The following is a 15,670-nucleotide window of genomic DNA, read 5'->3' as shown; positions in this document are numbered from 1 at the left end:
TCAAATAGTTGTTCATACATATTAACAGTCGGTTGGTGGATGCCCCTGTCCACTAAGAATTCACACACCCATTCAAGTCCAACGTCATGAGGAATAACCGTATAAAGGTCTCTCACATCAATTGTAATTAACAGCTCTGTCTCAGAAAAATCAAGGTTGTTCATTCTACTCTGAAAGTCCCATGAATCCCTGCATAAGCCCATTTCGTTAAGTATTAACAGTTTCAACTTAATATCCAAAAATTTAGCAAGTGGATAAGTAATAGAAACTCGGCCATCCACACTTGGCCGCATAGGTGGATTAGAAAAATTTCTATGCATCTTGGGCAAGCCAAAGATAGATGGAGTTTTTGGGTGGGATACAGATAAGTAATTAAACTCATCTATAGAAATAGAACCTTCAATGAACAAATCATTAAGTTCATTCCTAATTTTCCTATAAGAACCATTGAGTTTATTCAGTGAAATTTTCCTTTAAGATGGACTATCCAAAAGATTTTTCATCCTCACATTATAGTCATTGGTGTTCATCACAGCCATCCCACCACCTTTATCAGGCTTAATAATCCACACATCAGCCTTACCTCTAAGTTTAGCTAGGCCATTCAGTTCAGTCTTACTCAAATTTGAGATGAGCTTGTCCCTAGGAATATTCCTTATGTCAATTTCACACAATCTCTCATATATTTGTAATGAAGGGTGCAGGGGAGGATTATAGGTACTCGAAATGTGTAATGGGTTACTAACACGCTCAACAGACTGAAAAAGTACATTTAAATTCAACTTCCTCACATAAAGTTTCAAGTCAACAAGAGTATTTGCTATATTGCATTCCTTCGTGGATACAAAGGTTGTGCCCTTAGATAACAAATCACAATCAACATCAATTTGCATAGATGAAAAATTATATACATTAAAGTCCTCAATAGAGTTTTTAGGGATCTTACATAAATCAATTGGACCAGTCCTTAATTCTGGCACCGGTAAGCCCCCCTCCGATTCCCTCTGTGTTAAGGAGCATGGCCACCTCGACCCCTGTTCCCCTGATAAATGCCTGGCACAGACTGGCTTCTTTGTTGTATCTGTCTCTCAGTCTTTCGGATTGCCTCAGAGGTGGATAATTTTCCTCCTCTAAAAAAGTCTCCTCATTAATGTTACCCATCATTGAGTTAAAGGCTTAGCCACTGCCCCACCCCTTGGATTTGGGAGGTTCGGGGTAGGCAGTTTTATCATTATATTGTTGCCTATCCCTTTCTAATTTCTTTAGATTCCTACTCCTAATGTTGTTAATTTGATTTTCAATACTTTTAAAAATCCAGTTATACTCAAATATATTATTTTCCTGCACAGCATCATCAACAATTAATTTATCCAGTTTAATTCATTAAACCTGTTAGCAAAGTTTCATTATGTTTGACTACCAGTTCCATATACTCAGCCCCATGCCAATCAAACATAGACAATAATTCCTTATGGAGGGTTGAATTGGCCACCAGACCAGTAGGGAAGCGCCACATGTGTAACCTTTTGGGACCAGTCTCAGTTTTAAACATTCCTTAAAGTATGTGTTATACAGTAGTAGTTTTTTAATCTTTAACAATAAATAATCAAGTTTCTGTAAATTGTCAATATAACTAGTTGTTACTCACTGTCTCTTCTATTAAAAGGCTTGGATTATACTGAAGCCATTCATTCACGACAATAGATTCATTGCATGTAACCTCATTGCATGTAGCAGTTCTCTCATTGCGTGTAGCAGTTCTCTCGTGCTGCACCATTAAAACCACTACTCGCCGTCTGATTAAAATCATTAACATCTAGATTTTGTTGGTTTCGTATATTCACATTATTTTGTGTTTCCTGTTGCAGATTCAGCTCCACATTGTTTAAAGGTTGTTGTATGGCGCCACCTCCACTCACCCTATACCCAGGTGTTCCCTGGTTCGCAAACTGGTCACTCGTTGATGGCGTCATCATCTGTCCGTGCTCAATCTGATCCAACCTTTGGGACATTTGTTCCAGTTGACTCATAAAATTCTCTATGGATTGATTAAACATTTGAGGAAACACCAATTGCTGTGAATCCATTTCCTGGCCCTCAGAAGCCATCAGACAAAAACAAATCAAGTAAAATCACCAAATGAAAAACCCAAATATCACAAAAGGCTCCGGTTCCAGAAATAATGGGCGAATAGGTATGTTTCAGTAAAAAACAGTTTATTCACACAAAAATACTTTAATAATCCACTATAACACAAGCGCTTTCGTCTCTGACCATTCAGAGACTTTATCAAGATAAAACAACTGTGAAAGAAGCACCATTTATCTAACATACCCCTGTTAAAGTAAGTCAATAGCAAGAAACCAACAATAAGTCAATGTTAAAAGGTTATTATGAATGGTCAAAGACAAAAGCGCTTGTGTTATAGTGGATTATTAAAGTATTTTTGGTGTGAATAAACTGTTTTTTATTGAAACACACCTGTTTGCCCGTTATTTCTGGAAGCGGAGCCTTTTGTGATATTTGGTCACTGGAATGTAGTCGATCAGTGTAGGGTGTATCTTATACATTTTTAAGCACTCTTTTATCCATGAATGTGGAATACTATCAAATGCTTTTTTATAGTCAGTCCATGCCATACTTAAATTGTTCCCCTTTTTACAGTTCTCCATTATGACTTTATTTAAAAACAAATTATCCTTTGTTCCATATGACTTTCTTTTATTGCTCTTTTGTTCTGTTGCCATTATGGAATTTTCTTCTAAATGACTATAAACTCTGTCAACATTATTTCCCATGTATAATTTATACATCATTGGAAGGCAAGTTATTGGTCTATAATTTTTAGGGTAGCTTGCAGGTTCACTCTTAAGTAGGAGCATTGTTTTTCGTGTTGTTAGCCAGGTTGGTGTCTGTTTGGGGTACGCATATAAATAGTTCTTATTTATAGCTAAATCTTTATGCAAAGATGTTAATACTTTTAACCAAAAGTTAGGTACTGCATCTGGGCCTGGGGTTTTCCAATTAGAGGCTTTTCTTATCATTCATATCCTCTACCTTTAAACTTCTTATTCTTTCTTTTACTTCTTCTGTCCATTTAGCATCTTTATGTTCCACAGGATCTTCATAGATACTTCTCCAAAATGTATCTTTTTCCTCTTATTTTGGCGGCCTATCAATTCCTTTTACCTTGTTTCCCAATTCACTATAACATTTTTTGGGTCATCAATAAATTGCTTATTTTGTACTTTTTCCTTTATATTTATCTGTGTATCTTCTAAGGTTTTCTGCCTGTGCTGGCATTTTTAGTTTATTTGCGATAGTGCATGATAGATCCTGGTATGTTCTAATACTGTGCAGTGCTGTTATCACATCTATCTTTCTTAGCATTTTTGTTGATCTATTCCATCTTCTATAGCCTTCTAACAGTGACACTTCTTGTCTTAATTGCTTTATAGTTTTCTCTATTCGATACTTCCATGATGGTATTCAATTTTTCCCCTTCCTTTCCCTTATTATCCTGTGTTCTTGTGGTTGAACTTTATCAGTTATTAATTTAGCAGCACAATAATATATCCTGTTTACTTCTGTTGTATCCCATGGATCTCTAGGGACAGTCCTAATTACTGTGTTAATTTGTTTTATTAGACTTCTGACTTTTAGGTTTTACTGACCTTCTGCAATCTGTTTCTCTCATTGAGTTTAATATATCTATCCATGTCTATTAAATCAAGCAACTCTTCTCTTAGCACATTTTCTTCCAAACTGAGGGCACATCCCTTGTTTTCCAATTCCTGTGTACATTCTATAGAAAGTTCTATAACATCTTCCTGTTGCACCTTCTCTTCAGTTTCATCTTGTGCCATCAGTTGCTCTGTCATATGGGAACTCACTGGCCTATCACTCCTCAACATTGACTGCATCAGTTTCCACAGTTTCCTGTTCCTTTCCTTGCTGTCTAGCTTCAAGTGAATGTTTATGCTGGTTTCCTGTGGAGGGCTCCAAAATATCTTGATATGGCACCTGACCAATTGCTTCCTGTTCCACTGGTTTCCCATTAATTTGGATATCCATTGCTCTATCCTGTTTTGGTGCTTTCTGCATTTGATTTTCTACATGGAATCCTTCATTTTTGCAGCTACTCTATAACCTCAGTTTCTATTTCTTTAACTTCTCCATTCCTAATCTCCTTTTCTACTTTTCATCTTTGTCTTCTTATTTTTTGTATTGTAAAGTTTTCCATGTCCAGATTCCTTTGCCTGTATTTCTCTTCAAATATCTTTGGTGCTGCTGTTTTTGTATTGGTTAGTTTTACATTCTCCTTTGCATAAATATGACAACATATTAAATTTCTTTTTCTTTCCCATGTCCATATTTATTTTTCAGTTGTTTCCTGATCTTCCTGTTTCTCCTTCCGCTGGGGACTCACTCCGTCATGCTGTTGTGTAACCTGTGTTAGACCTTCTACACCAAATCCTTCACTTTGCAGGCACTCCATAATTTTAACTTCTATTTTTTAACTTCTACTTTACTGATCTTCTGTTCTACATTCCAGCTTTGTGATATTATTTTGTGAAATTTTCCATATCCAGATGCCTTTGCCTGTATTTCTCTTTGAATATCTTCGGGGCTGCCTTCTTTATATTGATTAATTTGGCTTTCTCCTTTGCATAAATATTATACCATATCAAATCTTTCTTTCTCATCTCCATATTTCTTTTTTATACTTTTCAAATATCTCCAGGTTTTGTTGTTTATATTTTTATGCTTCCTCAGATGCTTCTTTTTCCAAACAGATCAAAGTTTCTTGATCTATGTAGTGTTTTTCACAAATTTGTTGTGTTAATGAACACACATTTTCATTTGAAGCTTCTGACCATTTTTCTTGCGGAAGTATTTTTCTTTCCTCTAATTTCTCTCTTAATCGTTGTGTAAATCTTATGTCTGGAAATTCTAGGCTTTTTGCATAATAGTAACAATACAGAATTTCTTTCTTATCCTCAATAGTCCACTCTATTGTCTTGATGGCTCTTCTTTGGCCTTTCAGTTTTTGTGATATTTGTGGACTGCTACTTCCTTCTACAACAGAGGGGGCCATCCTCCCCTGGGCCTGGCCCCATTGTAGGAATGTTTCCATATTTTGAGGATTCTACACTGTCATTTTTTCCAGTCCGGGCACCAGTGCGCCTATCAGAATTGGGCACTTTTTTATCCTGTGTCTTGTGCACCCAGCTATCTCTCTTAATTTTTGACCTACTTCTGTCCAGGATATGTGATATATAAATACAGTCTATATATCATTGTCACCTTGGTGAGATTTTGTGAAAATAGGGTCCACCTCGTGAAGGTACTCACCAAGACTTGAGGATGAATTCATTTTCAGCACTACTACTCCCCTTTTCTTGCTGACTTTTCATCTCTCCATTCAGACCCCAGTGTGAATAAGTTGTTGATGTTTTTAATCTCCGTACGTTAACCTAACCTTTCCAAAATTAATTTTATGAAATCTGTGTATATTCTGTCAAATGATTTTGTACGTCTCATATAAATAAAAGCCAAGTCTGTGTTAATAGCTTTTCAAGAAAAGAGGCAGACACATCAGTCAAAACTGGAATAGGACACTTTTATTAGTGGTCAGAAATTTATGTAGAAAATCTGTTCTGTCGTTGTATGACTGCAGGTTTTCCAAGTGATAAACTGAAGTATAAAGATTACAAAATCTTGACTGTTATTAGTTATAGATTTTGCCTGAAAATAATATAAGAATTATACTGCGTTTCTTACACTAAAGTTTAAAGAATTTGTAATTATTCTTGTAGCTTAAAAAGTTTCTTTTAGTATTTTCTTTGAGAATTTTTTTTTTAAATTATTGGGGTAGGAGGGATGATGTATTGGTTATGGTCGTTACCACACAGATACAAGGTACAGGATTTGATTTTGACCTGTGGTTATTGATTAGGCTTATAACAGTCTGCAGACTGATAACCTAGTATTTACAGTACCTATGAATCTGTGTAACATTAAAAGCACCACATTCACTAGAAAAAACATGCCTGTCACTTGAAAATGACCACCCTTTCCAACTCTTTTTAAGGTTTGGAGACAGGAAAGTCTCAGATGGAGCAAGATCTGGTGAATAGGGTGGATGGTCTATGCAGTCAAACCCCAGTTTTGTCAAAACATTCATCGTTTTGCCAGCCTTGTGAACAGGTGCATTGTCTTGCAAAAAGAGAACCCCTTCCTGCAGCTTCCCTCTCCTTTTTTCTTTCAATGCCTCCTTTAATCAGCACAGCAAGTTTGCAGTACTATTCTGCATTAACTGTTTGGCACCTTGGAAGATAGTCAGTTATTACAACATCTTCCTGATCCCAAAATACTGTGGGCATGACCTTTCCTGCTGCCTTTTGGGTCTTGAACTTCTTTGGCCTTGGTGAACCTGAGTGCCACCATTGCAGGGATTGCTGTTTTGTCTCATGATCATGGTAGTGTAACCGTGTTTCATCAAAGTATCTAGTCATTCCAAAAAGTTGGCTGAAAGTGTCCACTCTGTGACTTTTCTCATCGGCATTCAAGCATTTGGGCACCCACTTGACTGACAGCTTTTGCATACCCAGCTGTTCATGGATTATAAACCCAACAAATTCCCTTAATATCTGTAGTGTCTCAGCAACTGTTTTAGCCAATATTCACTGATCTGACAAAATGAGGTCATGGACATGGACAACAATGTCAGGAGTTGACACCGTCTGAGGCCTCCCAGACCGTGCTGCATCTTTGGTCTCGAAATCTTTGGGGCTGCCTTCTTTATATTGATTAATTTGGCTTTCTCCTTTGCATGAATATTGTGCCATATTAAATCTTTCAGATTTCACAGTTGAGTAAGAAGGACACTTGTCACTCAATGTTTGCATCATACATTCATGGATGTCCTTTGGAGTTTTCTTCTGCAGAAATAGGAACTTTATGACAGCTTGGAGTTCCACACTTAAAAATTCCACACTTTTCATTGACATGGCTCAATCAGTGATCTGAACAATGTCAAAATATAGCATTACGATTCTGCAAATCGGTACTTTACAAAATGAAATAACCCCCTTTTCAGCAAAAGGAAAAATAATGCTCTGAATCTGGAAAGTTGGTCAGGCTTAGAACTTTTCAGCACCCCCTCATATTGATGTGGTTTTTGGGTAGCAAAAATAATGAATGAGCTGATACCCCCCCCCCCAGAAATTTATTTGGTACCCCACTTTTGGATGATAGCTTAAAATGTTAAATGGTGAGTGGGAAGGGAGCCTGTACCCTACTTGCTTCAGCTCATTGCTTAATAGTGGATAGGCTATTTTTTTTTCTAAAATTGTTTATGTTGTTACATTTGTGGCCTGTTAAGAGTGCTTTATTTCTGTTTTTTCTCTGTCTCTGTTTTGTGGGGCAGGGGTAGCCCACAAAAAGCAAGAAGCTGCCCAACTGGGAGAGAGGAAGTGGGAAGGGAGAGAAATGTTGGAGGCCCCAAGCCATTAAAACACAGCACACTCAGACATCACTTACCTCTCAGCTTCTTAGCACAAGAGTTCTGGACAAAGCCAAAACAATGGGGGGGGGGGGTCAAAAGCCCCAAATCAGAGACCGATTTTATGTATTTCTTTTATAAACAGATATACTATCAAGTTTTGCCGTAGCATGCATTTTCTGAAGAATAAGTCTGAAACTCAAATGTCTGTTATTTTTAGTGAATGCTATCCTCAATGATTTGCCAGAAAAAAAGTATGAGGAGCGGACTAAAACTATGAGACAAACATCTAGGCATCTGTGAAATTCTGGACAGTTGAGAAGTATGCCTTTCCCCATAGCTTAACTCCTTGATTATAGGATCCTGCTAATGTTATATGGGTGACTATACCTACTTGTATGCTATGCAAGGTTCCTGCTGTCTCCACTGATACTGCTTGATGATATTTTCAAAAAGGCATAATCCTCATCTTCATTATTAAATGAAAATAATGTACTACCGGATTTACTCAGTGATATGTTCCAAGAGTGTGCTCTCCAGTCCATGGCTCTGGTTATACTTCTGCTTTGTATTTGCCCCGATAGACTTGTACATTTATAGAAAATAATGGTACTATAGAACCGTACAATAAATAAATGAATGCCTTTATGCTGAGAATATACTTTATTACCATGTGACATTTATGTAAGTCTTGCATTCTGCACCTTAATCTTAGTTCCTCTCTAAGGTCCTTTATAAACTTCCAAATCAGTAGATGCATATCATGTTTTCTATACCTTATTTTTCTTAGTTCTTTCAGTGAACACTTGCCATTTCACAGTTTGTTAGCTTGACTTTCCCAGTGATACATCAAAAATATAGCTGTTTCAGGCATTGTGAGGGCTGTTCTGTATGCACATCTCCTAACTGGACAGTTTTGATGTCTGTCTTCTCATCCCCAAGACAGCCTTCCATGACTTTGGATGTCACATTGAAGTGGCCACCCTACCAAAGAGCACCCATGACACACATGTCCAAACTCCAGCAACAAAGAAAAATCTATATATAAACCTTTAATGGTGAAACAAAAAAATAAAAAAGCTTTCGACCACTGCATAGTAAAAATCATAGCAGGGGTCCAAAAGAGGAACACTTGCTTATTTTTCATGATATAAAGTTTTCAGACAGGACACACTATATAGTTAATGATAATGAATCTTAATTAAACTTTGAATATTTTTTTTATTTTATTTATTTTTTTGATAATGGGCGTTCCTTCGTTGAAGGTTGTGCGTTAGGCCCAGCAAGCCAGCACGTAAAAATCTACTGCCAATCATTAGCGGACCGGAGTTCCGCTGTGGCGACCCCTAACCAGGAAAAGCCGAAAGACACAACAACATTTATTTTTTGATTATTGTGCTTTATGTTGCTCAGTTTTTCCTATGTATGCTGTTTATAATGGATAAACATGGTACAGCATTTGTAACTCCTGTATGAAGGTTCGCTTTTTGTTAAGAATGTACATGTTTTGCATTTATCTTCAGTTTGTACTTCCAGGCTTGAAATGTGTTGTGGCTGAAAAAGATCCTTTAACTAGTTCACTAATTTCAAATAAATAAATAAATAAATATTTCCAAAGACATGCATCTGGAGCATTTCTCCCCGGGCCTCACCTGAAAACAGGCTCTGTGGAACCTAGTCAGACTTTCCCGGTCAACAAATGTTAAATAAATAAAAATATGTACTTTGAGATCTTATTTTTTAAAGAAGATCAATAAATTTAGGAAAAACCATTACAGTATACCTAAATTATAGGGGCTGAGGTATAAATACACAACATTCTGTCCCAAGCTGGTTATTCTTATTTCAGCTTTATGCTGAACAAACTCCTTTTAGACTATTTCAGCAGTTTGTAATTAATGTAGAGGATTTAAAAAAGAGGGTGGGAGGAAGAGGGAAAAAAAGAAAAGGGGAAAAAGATCTGGCTTGTCAGGGTTTATGTGTGTGTGTGTGTGTGTGTGTGTGTGTGTGTGTGTGTGTGTGTGTGCGTGCGTGTGTGTGTGTGTGTGTGTGTGTGTGTGTGTGTGTGTGCGTGTGCATGTGTGCGTGTGTGTGTGCATCTGTGCCTGTGAGTGTTTCAGTTACCTGTTTACAGAATTTAACAAACAACTTGTAACTTTCTATGAGTTCAGTAGCCATACGCAAGAATAAAATAACATTGTCTGAAAACAGTGTAGTTCTTTGCGAATTTTGAGGAAGATTTATTTTCAGAGAGCATGTGATGTATGCTTGCAATAGTCCTTGACAGTATGTGGAATCATTAACTAGTAAGAGAATATTCAGAAATGCATGCATCTAATATTAAACAGATTTTTGAGGGGTAAGAATGTAAACCTGCAAAACATGCAAAACATGATGAACAGAAAAAAAATAAACAGAAACACAGCTAGGATGGGTCAAATGGGCAGCTGCTTCTGGTGCAGTGCGTTTGGGGGTGTGTAATTATCAGATCCATATTTTTTTAATTTTATTTTTGCACATGGAGATTGAGGGCATTAGTACCTGGCACTGCTTCATAGCACAGCAAGAGCAGCAGATCAGAGAAGGAACCCTTTTTTCTCTTCCATTGAAGACTTGAGAGGATGAGGATCCAGCTGGGAATGCCAGAGTTACAGGGAGGACATTTATTTATTTATTTTTCTCTTCAAATGAAGAGTTGGGGAGATGGGGCCCTAGATCACAGAATGGCCCTGGGCACTAGAAGAACCAGCTGCAACTCTATGAAAGAAGTCTGCTGGTTGTCCAAAAGGTATGGAAATGAGTAGAAAAGGGGATGCCTAATCTACTGTTAAATGTGCTTCTTTAACTGCCTTTTTAATAAGGGAGAGTAAAGCAACTGAGCTACTGTTGTTGTTTAACCACTACTATTTAAATACAGACAATTATTCAACATATGTGTATGTGACGTGCATTTAATGGTGTGACTATGTTACTAGAGCAGATGACTAAAGGGTCAATTTGTATCTTTCTAGGAATACTGGCTATGTTCCCAGCAACTATGTGACTGAGAAGAGAATGAGTAATTTAGACCAGTATGAGTAAGTACATTTTTTCTCATTGCAGAATAAATATACCAGTCTCATTCAGAGTTACTCCTATATAACTTGGGAATGTGTTCATTTCAAAAGACTTTGTCATTCAGGAAAAGGTTACTTTTTTTCTTCTTGGAGGTACAGTAATTTTCACTTGCCGAAACAGTTTCATTGTTGTTGTTGTTGTCTTTCGGTTTTTCCCGGTTAGGGGTCGCCACAGCGGAACTCCGGTCCGCTAATGATTGGCAGTAGATTTTCACGAATGCCGAGGAGCCAGCTTGACGTTCAACCTTCAATGTAGGCAAGCCCATTCATTGTATTTGTGTTAAACATTTTGATGTCAGCTTATAGTAAACAGTATTCTTAGATGACTTAGTGGACAGTACTGAAAAGAAAATTGTTTTGTTATATAGGTATTAGAATCAGTTTTATATATATATATATATATATATATATATATATATATATATATATATATATATATATATATATATATTGTTGATGGGAGATCTACCTAGCAGTGTGGTCGCTTTCTTTTATTGAAAAAAAAAAAAAATATATATATATATATATATATATATATATATATATATATATGTATATGATAAATAATGCATTGCAAATTAAAGAACCATACAGTCCATATTTAAACAGCATTTTTTCAGAACTTTACCCCAGTTTATCTCCATCATCAGTGCTTCTCCTGGCCAGTAGGCCCATTTGTTCCGCATTTCTGGGTCTTGGGTCAGTTCGAAGGGATCATGACTTACACAGCCATCAGGGTGGTTTTTATGTGTTGTTTTCTCCATGAACCTAATTAAATACACCTGGCTAGGCACCAGGGAGAGGTGTACAGTGGGCTGTCCACAGACGACAGCTTCTGATTTAAACAAGGGATGATCCTTTCAAGTGACCCAGCTGATTCCCATGCATCATGAACAAAATTCTTTCTTAAGTCTCCACTGGGGAGATTGCACTACCTGGTGTGCCCTTGGGTGTAAGTAAACACTTCCCACATCAGGGAGAACTGAACAAGCCTCACCCCTTCTACCCCCCCCCCCTGCCTGGCTGGTCCAGTGCTGAGGCTACCTGGTTCACAGTCAGGGTTCCATCTGTCTGTACCATGGAGCCAAACTATTAATAAGAAGTTAAGTACTCACCATAACAGTCCATGTTTGTTGTCCAACAGCTCGCATTTGTTCATTGCTGGTTGGGTTTGGAACCAAGAAATAGGTTTTGACTCGGCCATATTCAAAAGCTCGAGAGCTTCCACTGGCTTGTGGCTAAACATTCTCCCATGATGCTCAGGGAAGATTACCCAGAGCTTGTTTGCAGAAAAAAACTTAATTATTATCTCTAAACATGCCGCCAAATCCAAATGAGACTAAGAAGAAATTCAGAGACATAATAACCAATTTGCAAGAAAAGACCGCTCGATCCAGGTGGGGGAAGGGGGTGGGATGCAAGGCGAGATGGACAACAAATACGGAATGTTATGGTGAGTACATAACTTCTTAATGTTATGTTGTCCTATTTCATCTTAATTCATTGCTGGTTGGGACACCGTTCCTAGCACCTTCTTTCTTGGGTGGCTCAAGGGAAAATACTCTTTAGAACAGTGGACCCAAAAAGGCCCTGTTCCTGGAGGCCAAATCAACTTTGTAATGAGTGATAAAGGTATGAGGCTTTACCCAAAATGCTGATGCACAAATGGAATCCATAGGTAGCCTTGCCAGGAAGGCAGATCAGGTTTAAATAGCTCTTGTGGAATGGCTTTTCACTTTCCCAGGGAGTCATCTGTTCTGAGATTTGTATGCATAAGTGATACAGTCTGTAAACCATTTAGAAAGTGTGACTTTTGATATTGGGGCCCCTTTCTTTTGGTCTGCAGAAGATACAAATAGCTGGTCCGATTTTCTGAAATATTTTGTTCTGTGTAGGTAGAAATGTAATTGTCTGTATACGTCCAGCTGGTGTAGTTTATATTCTGCCTTGTTGCTGTAGTTTGGGGAAAAAACAGGTAAGTCAATGGATTGATTTAAATTGGCCTCTAAACACACCTTTGGTGTGAATGAGGGGTTGGTTCATAAGGAAACTCTATCTTTGTCAAAAGTCATGTATGGGTTGCGTATAGACAAAGCTTGAAGTTCGGACACCCATCTAGCAGAAGTAATGGCAACCGATAGTGCTGTATTCCACGACAAAAGCTTTATGTCACATGATGCAGATTGAAAGGGGGGAAGACTTAACAGAGATAGGACAACATTTAGGTCCCATGGAGATGGAGGTTCTTTCACTGGAGGCCTTAGTAAGAACATAACCCTTTAAGAATGCTTTACAAAGGCTGTGGGACATGATTTTTAGCCCTGTTTCCCCAATATAATAGTTTTATAGATCAGCAAATTCAACTCAAATTGTAGCCGCCACTGCACCTTCATTAAAAAGCTTGGCCAGAAAATCTAACACTGCTATTATGGGGGCAGTAAAAGGATCAAAATGGTTGTTAAAAGTCCAACGGGAAAATCTTATCCATTTGCTAGAATATAATTTCCTGGTTGATGCCTTATGAAATTAAATTAATATATGTTTCACTGCAGGGGAAATATTAGGGAGCCTGGCTATTTGTGGAACTGGAGCAGCCAAGCTGCCAAGTTCAGGGTTTGTATTGATGGATGGAGCATCCCTGATGAATGAGTCAGGAGGTCTGAAACTGGGTCCAGAATCCACAGCTCCTTCTGGAGATGGGGTTGCAGAAAGGGGAACCAAATCTGATGAGGCCAGTATGGTGGGATGAGTATTACACTGCTTCTCAACTTGCTGGCTTTCTGAAGGACCTTCAGAATCAAGGTAAAGTTGGGAAAAGCGTAGAGGAGACTCAGGGTCCAATCATGTGCAAGTGCATCCCTTGGTGACTCCTCTGGAGGGGGGATCAAGGCAAAGTAGCTGCTGCATTTGGCATTCATGGACGTGCAAAGATGTTGCAGCAAGGCTGGCCCCACTTGCAGAAAATCTCCTCCACAACTTCCTGTTTTAGGGACCACTCATGGGGCATCAGAATGGCTCTGCTGAGTTTGTCCGCTATCACGTTGGACCTCCCCGGGATGTGCATTGCTGTCAGAAAGCATTGTGAAGAGACTGCCCATTGCCATACTCTCTGTGCCTCTCGACATAGGGAGTAGGATTTGGTTCCTCCTTGTTTATGTACCACGCTATTGACATGTTGTCTGTCTGAATTGCAATTGATCCTAGTGGAAGGGAGTCCTGGAATGCCTGCAAAGCCAAAAGCACTGCTCTCATCTCTAGGACATTGATATGCAAGTGGTTTTCATGTTACTTCCAAATGCCTTGAACAGTCTTTCCTAGATAATGCCCCCCCCCCATCTGGGAAGCATCCATGGTCACTGTGGCTACTGGTTGCTGGAAGACAAACGGTCAGCCTAAAGTCAATTGAGTTGAGTGAAGCCACCAGCCCAGATCTTTCTTGCAGAATTCTGTTATGATAATCTTGTGAGACAGTGGTAGATCCTGCATGGACCACTGAAAAAAAAAGTAGCCATTGAAGAATCCTCATGTGTAGATGAGCCAAATGTACCAAGATAATTGCAGCAGCCATGGTACCCAGAACTTTCAAAACAATCCTCACCTGTACTTTCTCCTTGGATAAGAGTTTCTTGATTTGATGATGCAAGGTTTGAATCCTCTCGGGGGGGACATTTGGCTAACATTTTTCTTGTGTCTAGGTCTGTCCCTATAAATACGATATACTGTGATGGCAACAAGGCAATTTTTTGAAGTTTATTGTAGTGCCTAGCTGAGAGCACAGATGAATGGTTGTGTCCTTCACTCTTGTTAGTGTATGCTTGGTGGTGGCAGTTAGGAGTCAGTTGTCTAAGTATGGAAACACCCAGAATCCTAGACGCCTCAAGTGAGTCATAATTACTAGCATGCATTTGGTGAACACTCTGGGGGCTGTAGTGAGATCAAAGGGCAGAGCTAGAAACTGGTAGCTCCCAGCTGAAAGCGCAAATGTCTCCTCGATTGCTTGTCCATTTTTAAGTGGTAGTACGCATCCTGGAGTTCTATAGAGCACATCTAATATTCTTTTTCCAGAAAGGGGAGTATCGACTGCAGTGTTACCATCCGTAACTTTGACTTCTTGACGGACTTGTTTAGCTTGCAGAGATCCAGAATGGGCCTCCAGTCCCCTGTCTTTTTTGCAACTAAAAAGAACCTTGAGTAAGTTCCAGATCCAATCTGGTCTGCAGGGACATTTTGGATGACTCTTTTTTTTCTAGCAACTTTTGTACCTCTAGAGTTGTGCAATCCCTTTGACTGGGTGGAACATCTGGGACTAGTTGTTTTTCTAATGGGGGAGTGGAAAAGGGTATGTAATAACCTCTGGATGTGATCGTTTCTACCCATTTGTCTTTGATTTCTAGCCAGGCATTTGGGTCAATGACAAGCGACCCCCGACTGCCTCCAGAGACGGATAGATGGGCCTCCTCTCAGAAGTGCTGAAAGGGTTTTCCAAGGAAACAATCCCTGTCACCCTGGTTCTGTGGACCCCCTCTGCCATGTGGTTGGCATCTTCTATTGTTACTTCCCCTTCTGCCCCTGGGGGAAAAATCACCACATGTGTCTATGAAAGCTCTTTGGGACTTATGGAACTACATTTTTCCCCCTTCTGACATTTGGGATAAGGTCTAGTAGGTGGGGAGAAATGGACTATACCAGCAGACAGAGTCTTTCCCTCCAGCTTACACCTGGTTAAGGTCTCTTTCACTTTAGGCCTGAAAAAGGACGAGACATCAAAAGGAGCATTAATAAAGGAAAACCTGAAGGCTTCTGCGAAATCGCATAAGCGCATCCAGGAATGTCTCCTTAAGGAAATTCCTGTATCCAGTGCCCTACTCACTGCATTGGCTGCTAAGGAAATAAGTTGCATGGAGGAGTTTACCACAGAATTTAAAGTGGAGAGCTAGGAATAAACCTTATCTGAAAGTTAAACCCCTGCAGCTACAATACCTTGAAGAGCATCTCCTAGCTCCTTCATGAGATCCCTCTGGAGCCTAGTGAAATGGGTCAAGTAGTT

At 38.9% G+C, this 15,670-nt stretch overlaps 1 protein-coding gene across 4 annotated transcripts in view; it reads left to right on the top strand.

Annotated features, from left to right (window-relative positions):
• TEC (tec protein tyrosine kinase) overlaps nt 1-15,670 on the top strand; it is a 1,312,802-nt gene that overhangs the window by 911,644 nt on the left and 385,488 nt on the right. For all 4 annotated transcript variants that reach the window (XM_044061419.1, XM_044061418.1, XM_044061417.1 and 1 more), the window contains exon 8: nt 10,519-10,584. In XM_044061419.1, coding sequence (XP_043917354.1) covers nt 10,519-10,584 — 66 coding nt within the window. The remainder of the gene's footprint in view (nt 1-10,518; nt 10,585-15,670) is intronic.

Source organism: Protopterus annectens, chromosome 2.part0, assembly GCF_019279795.1.
Source record: "Protopterus annectens isolate FY-2018-M chromosome 2.part0, PAN1.0, whole genome shotgun sequence".
Taxonomy (NCBI): Eukaryota; Metazoa; Chordata; order Ceratodontiformes; family Protopteridae; genus Protopterus; species Protopterus annectens.
This window is presented reverse-complemented; position numbering and strand designations above follow the sequence as displayed.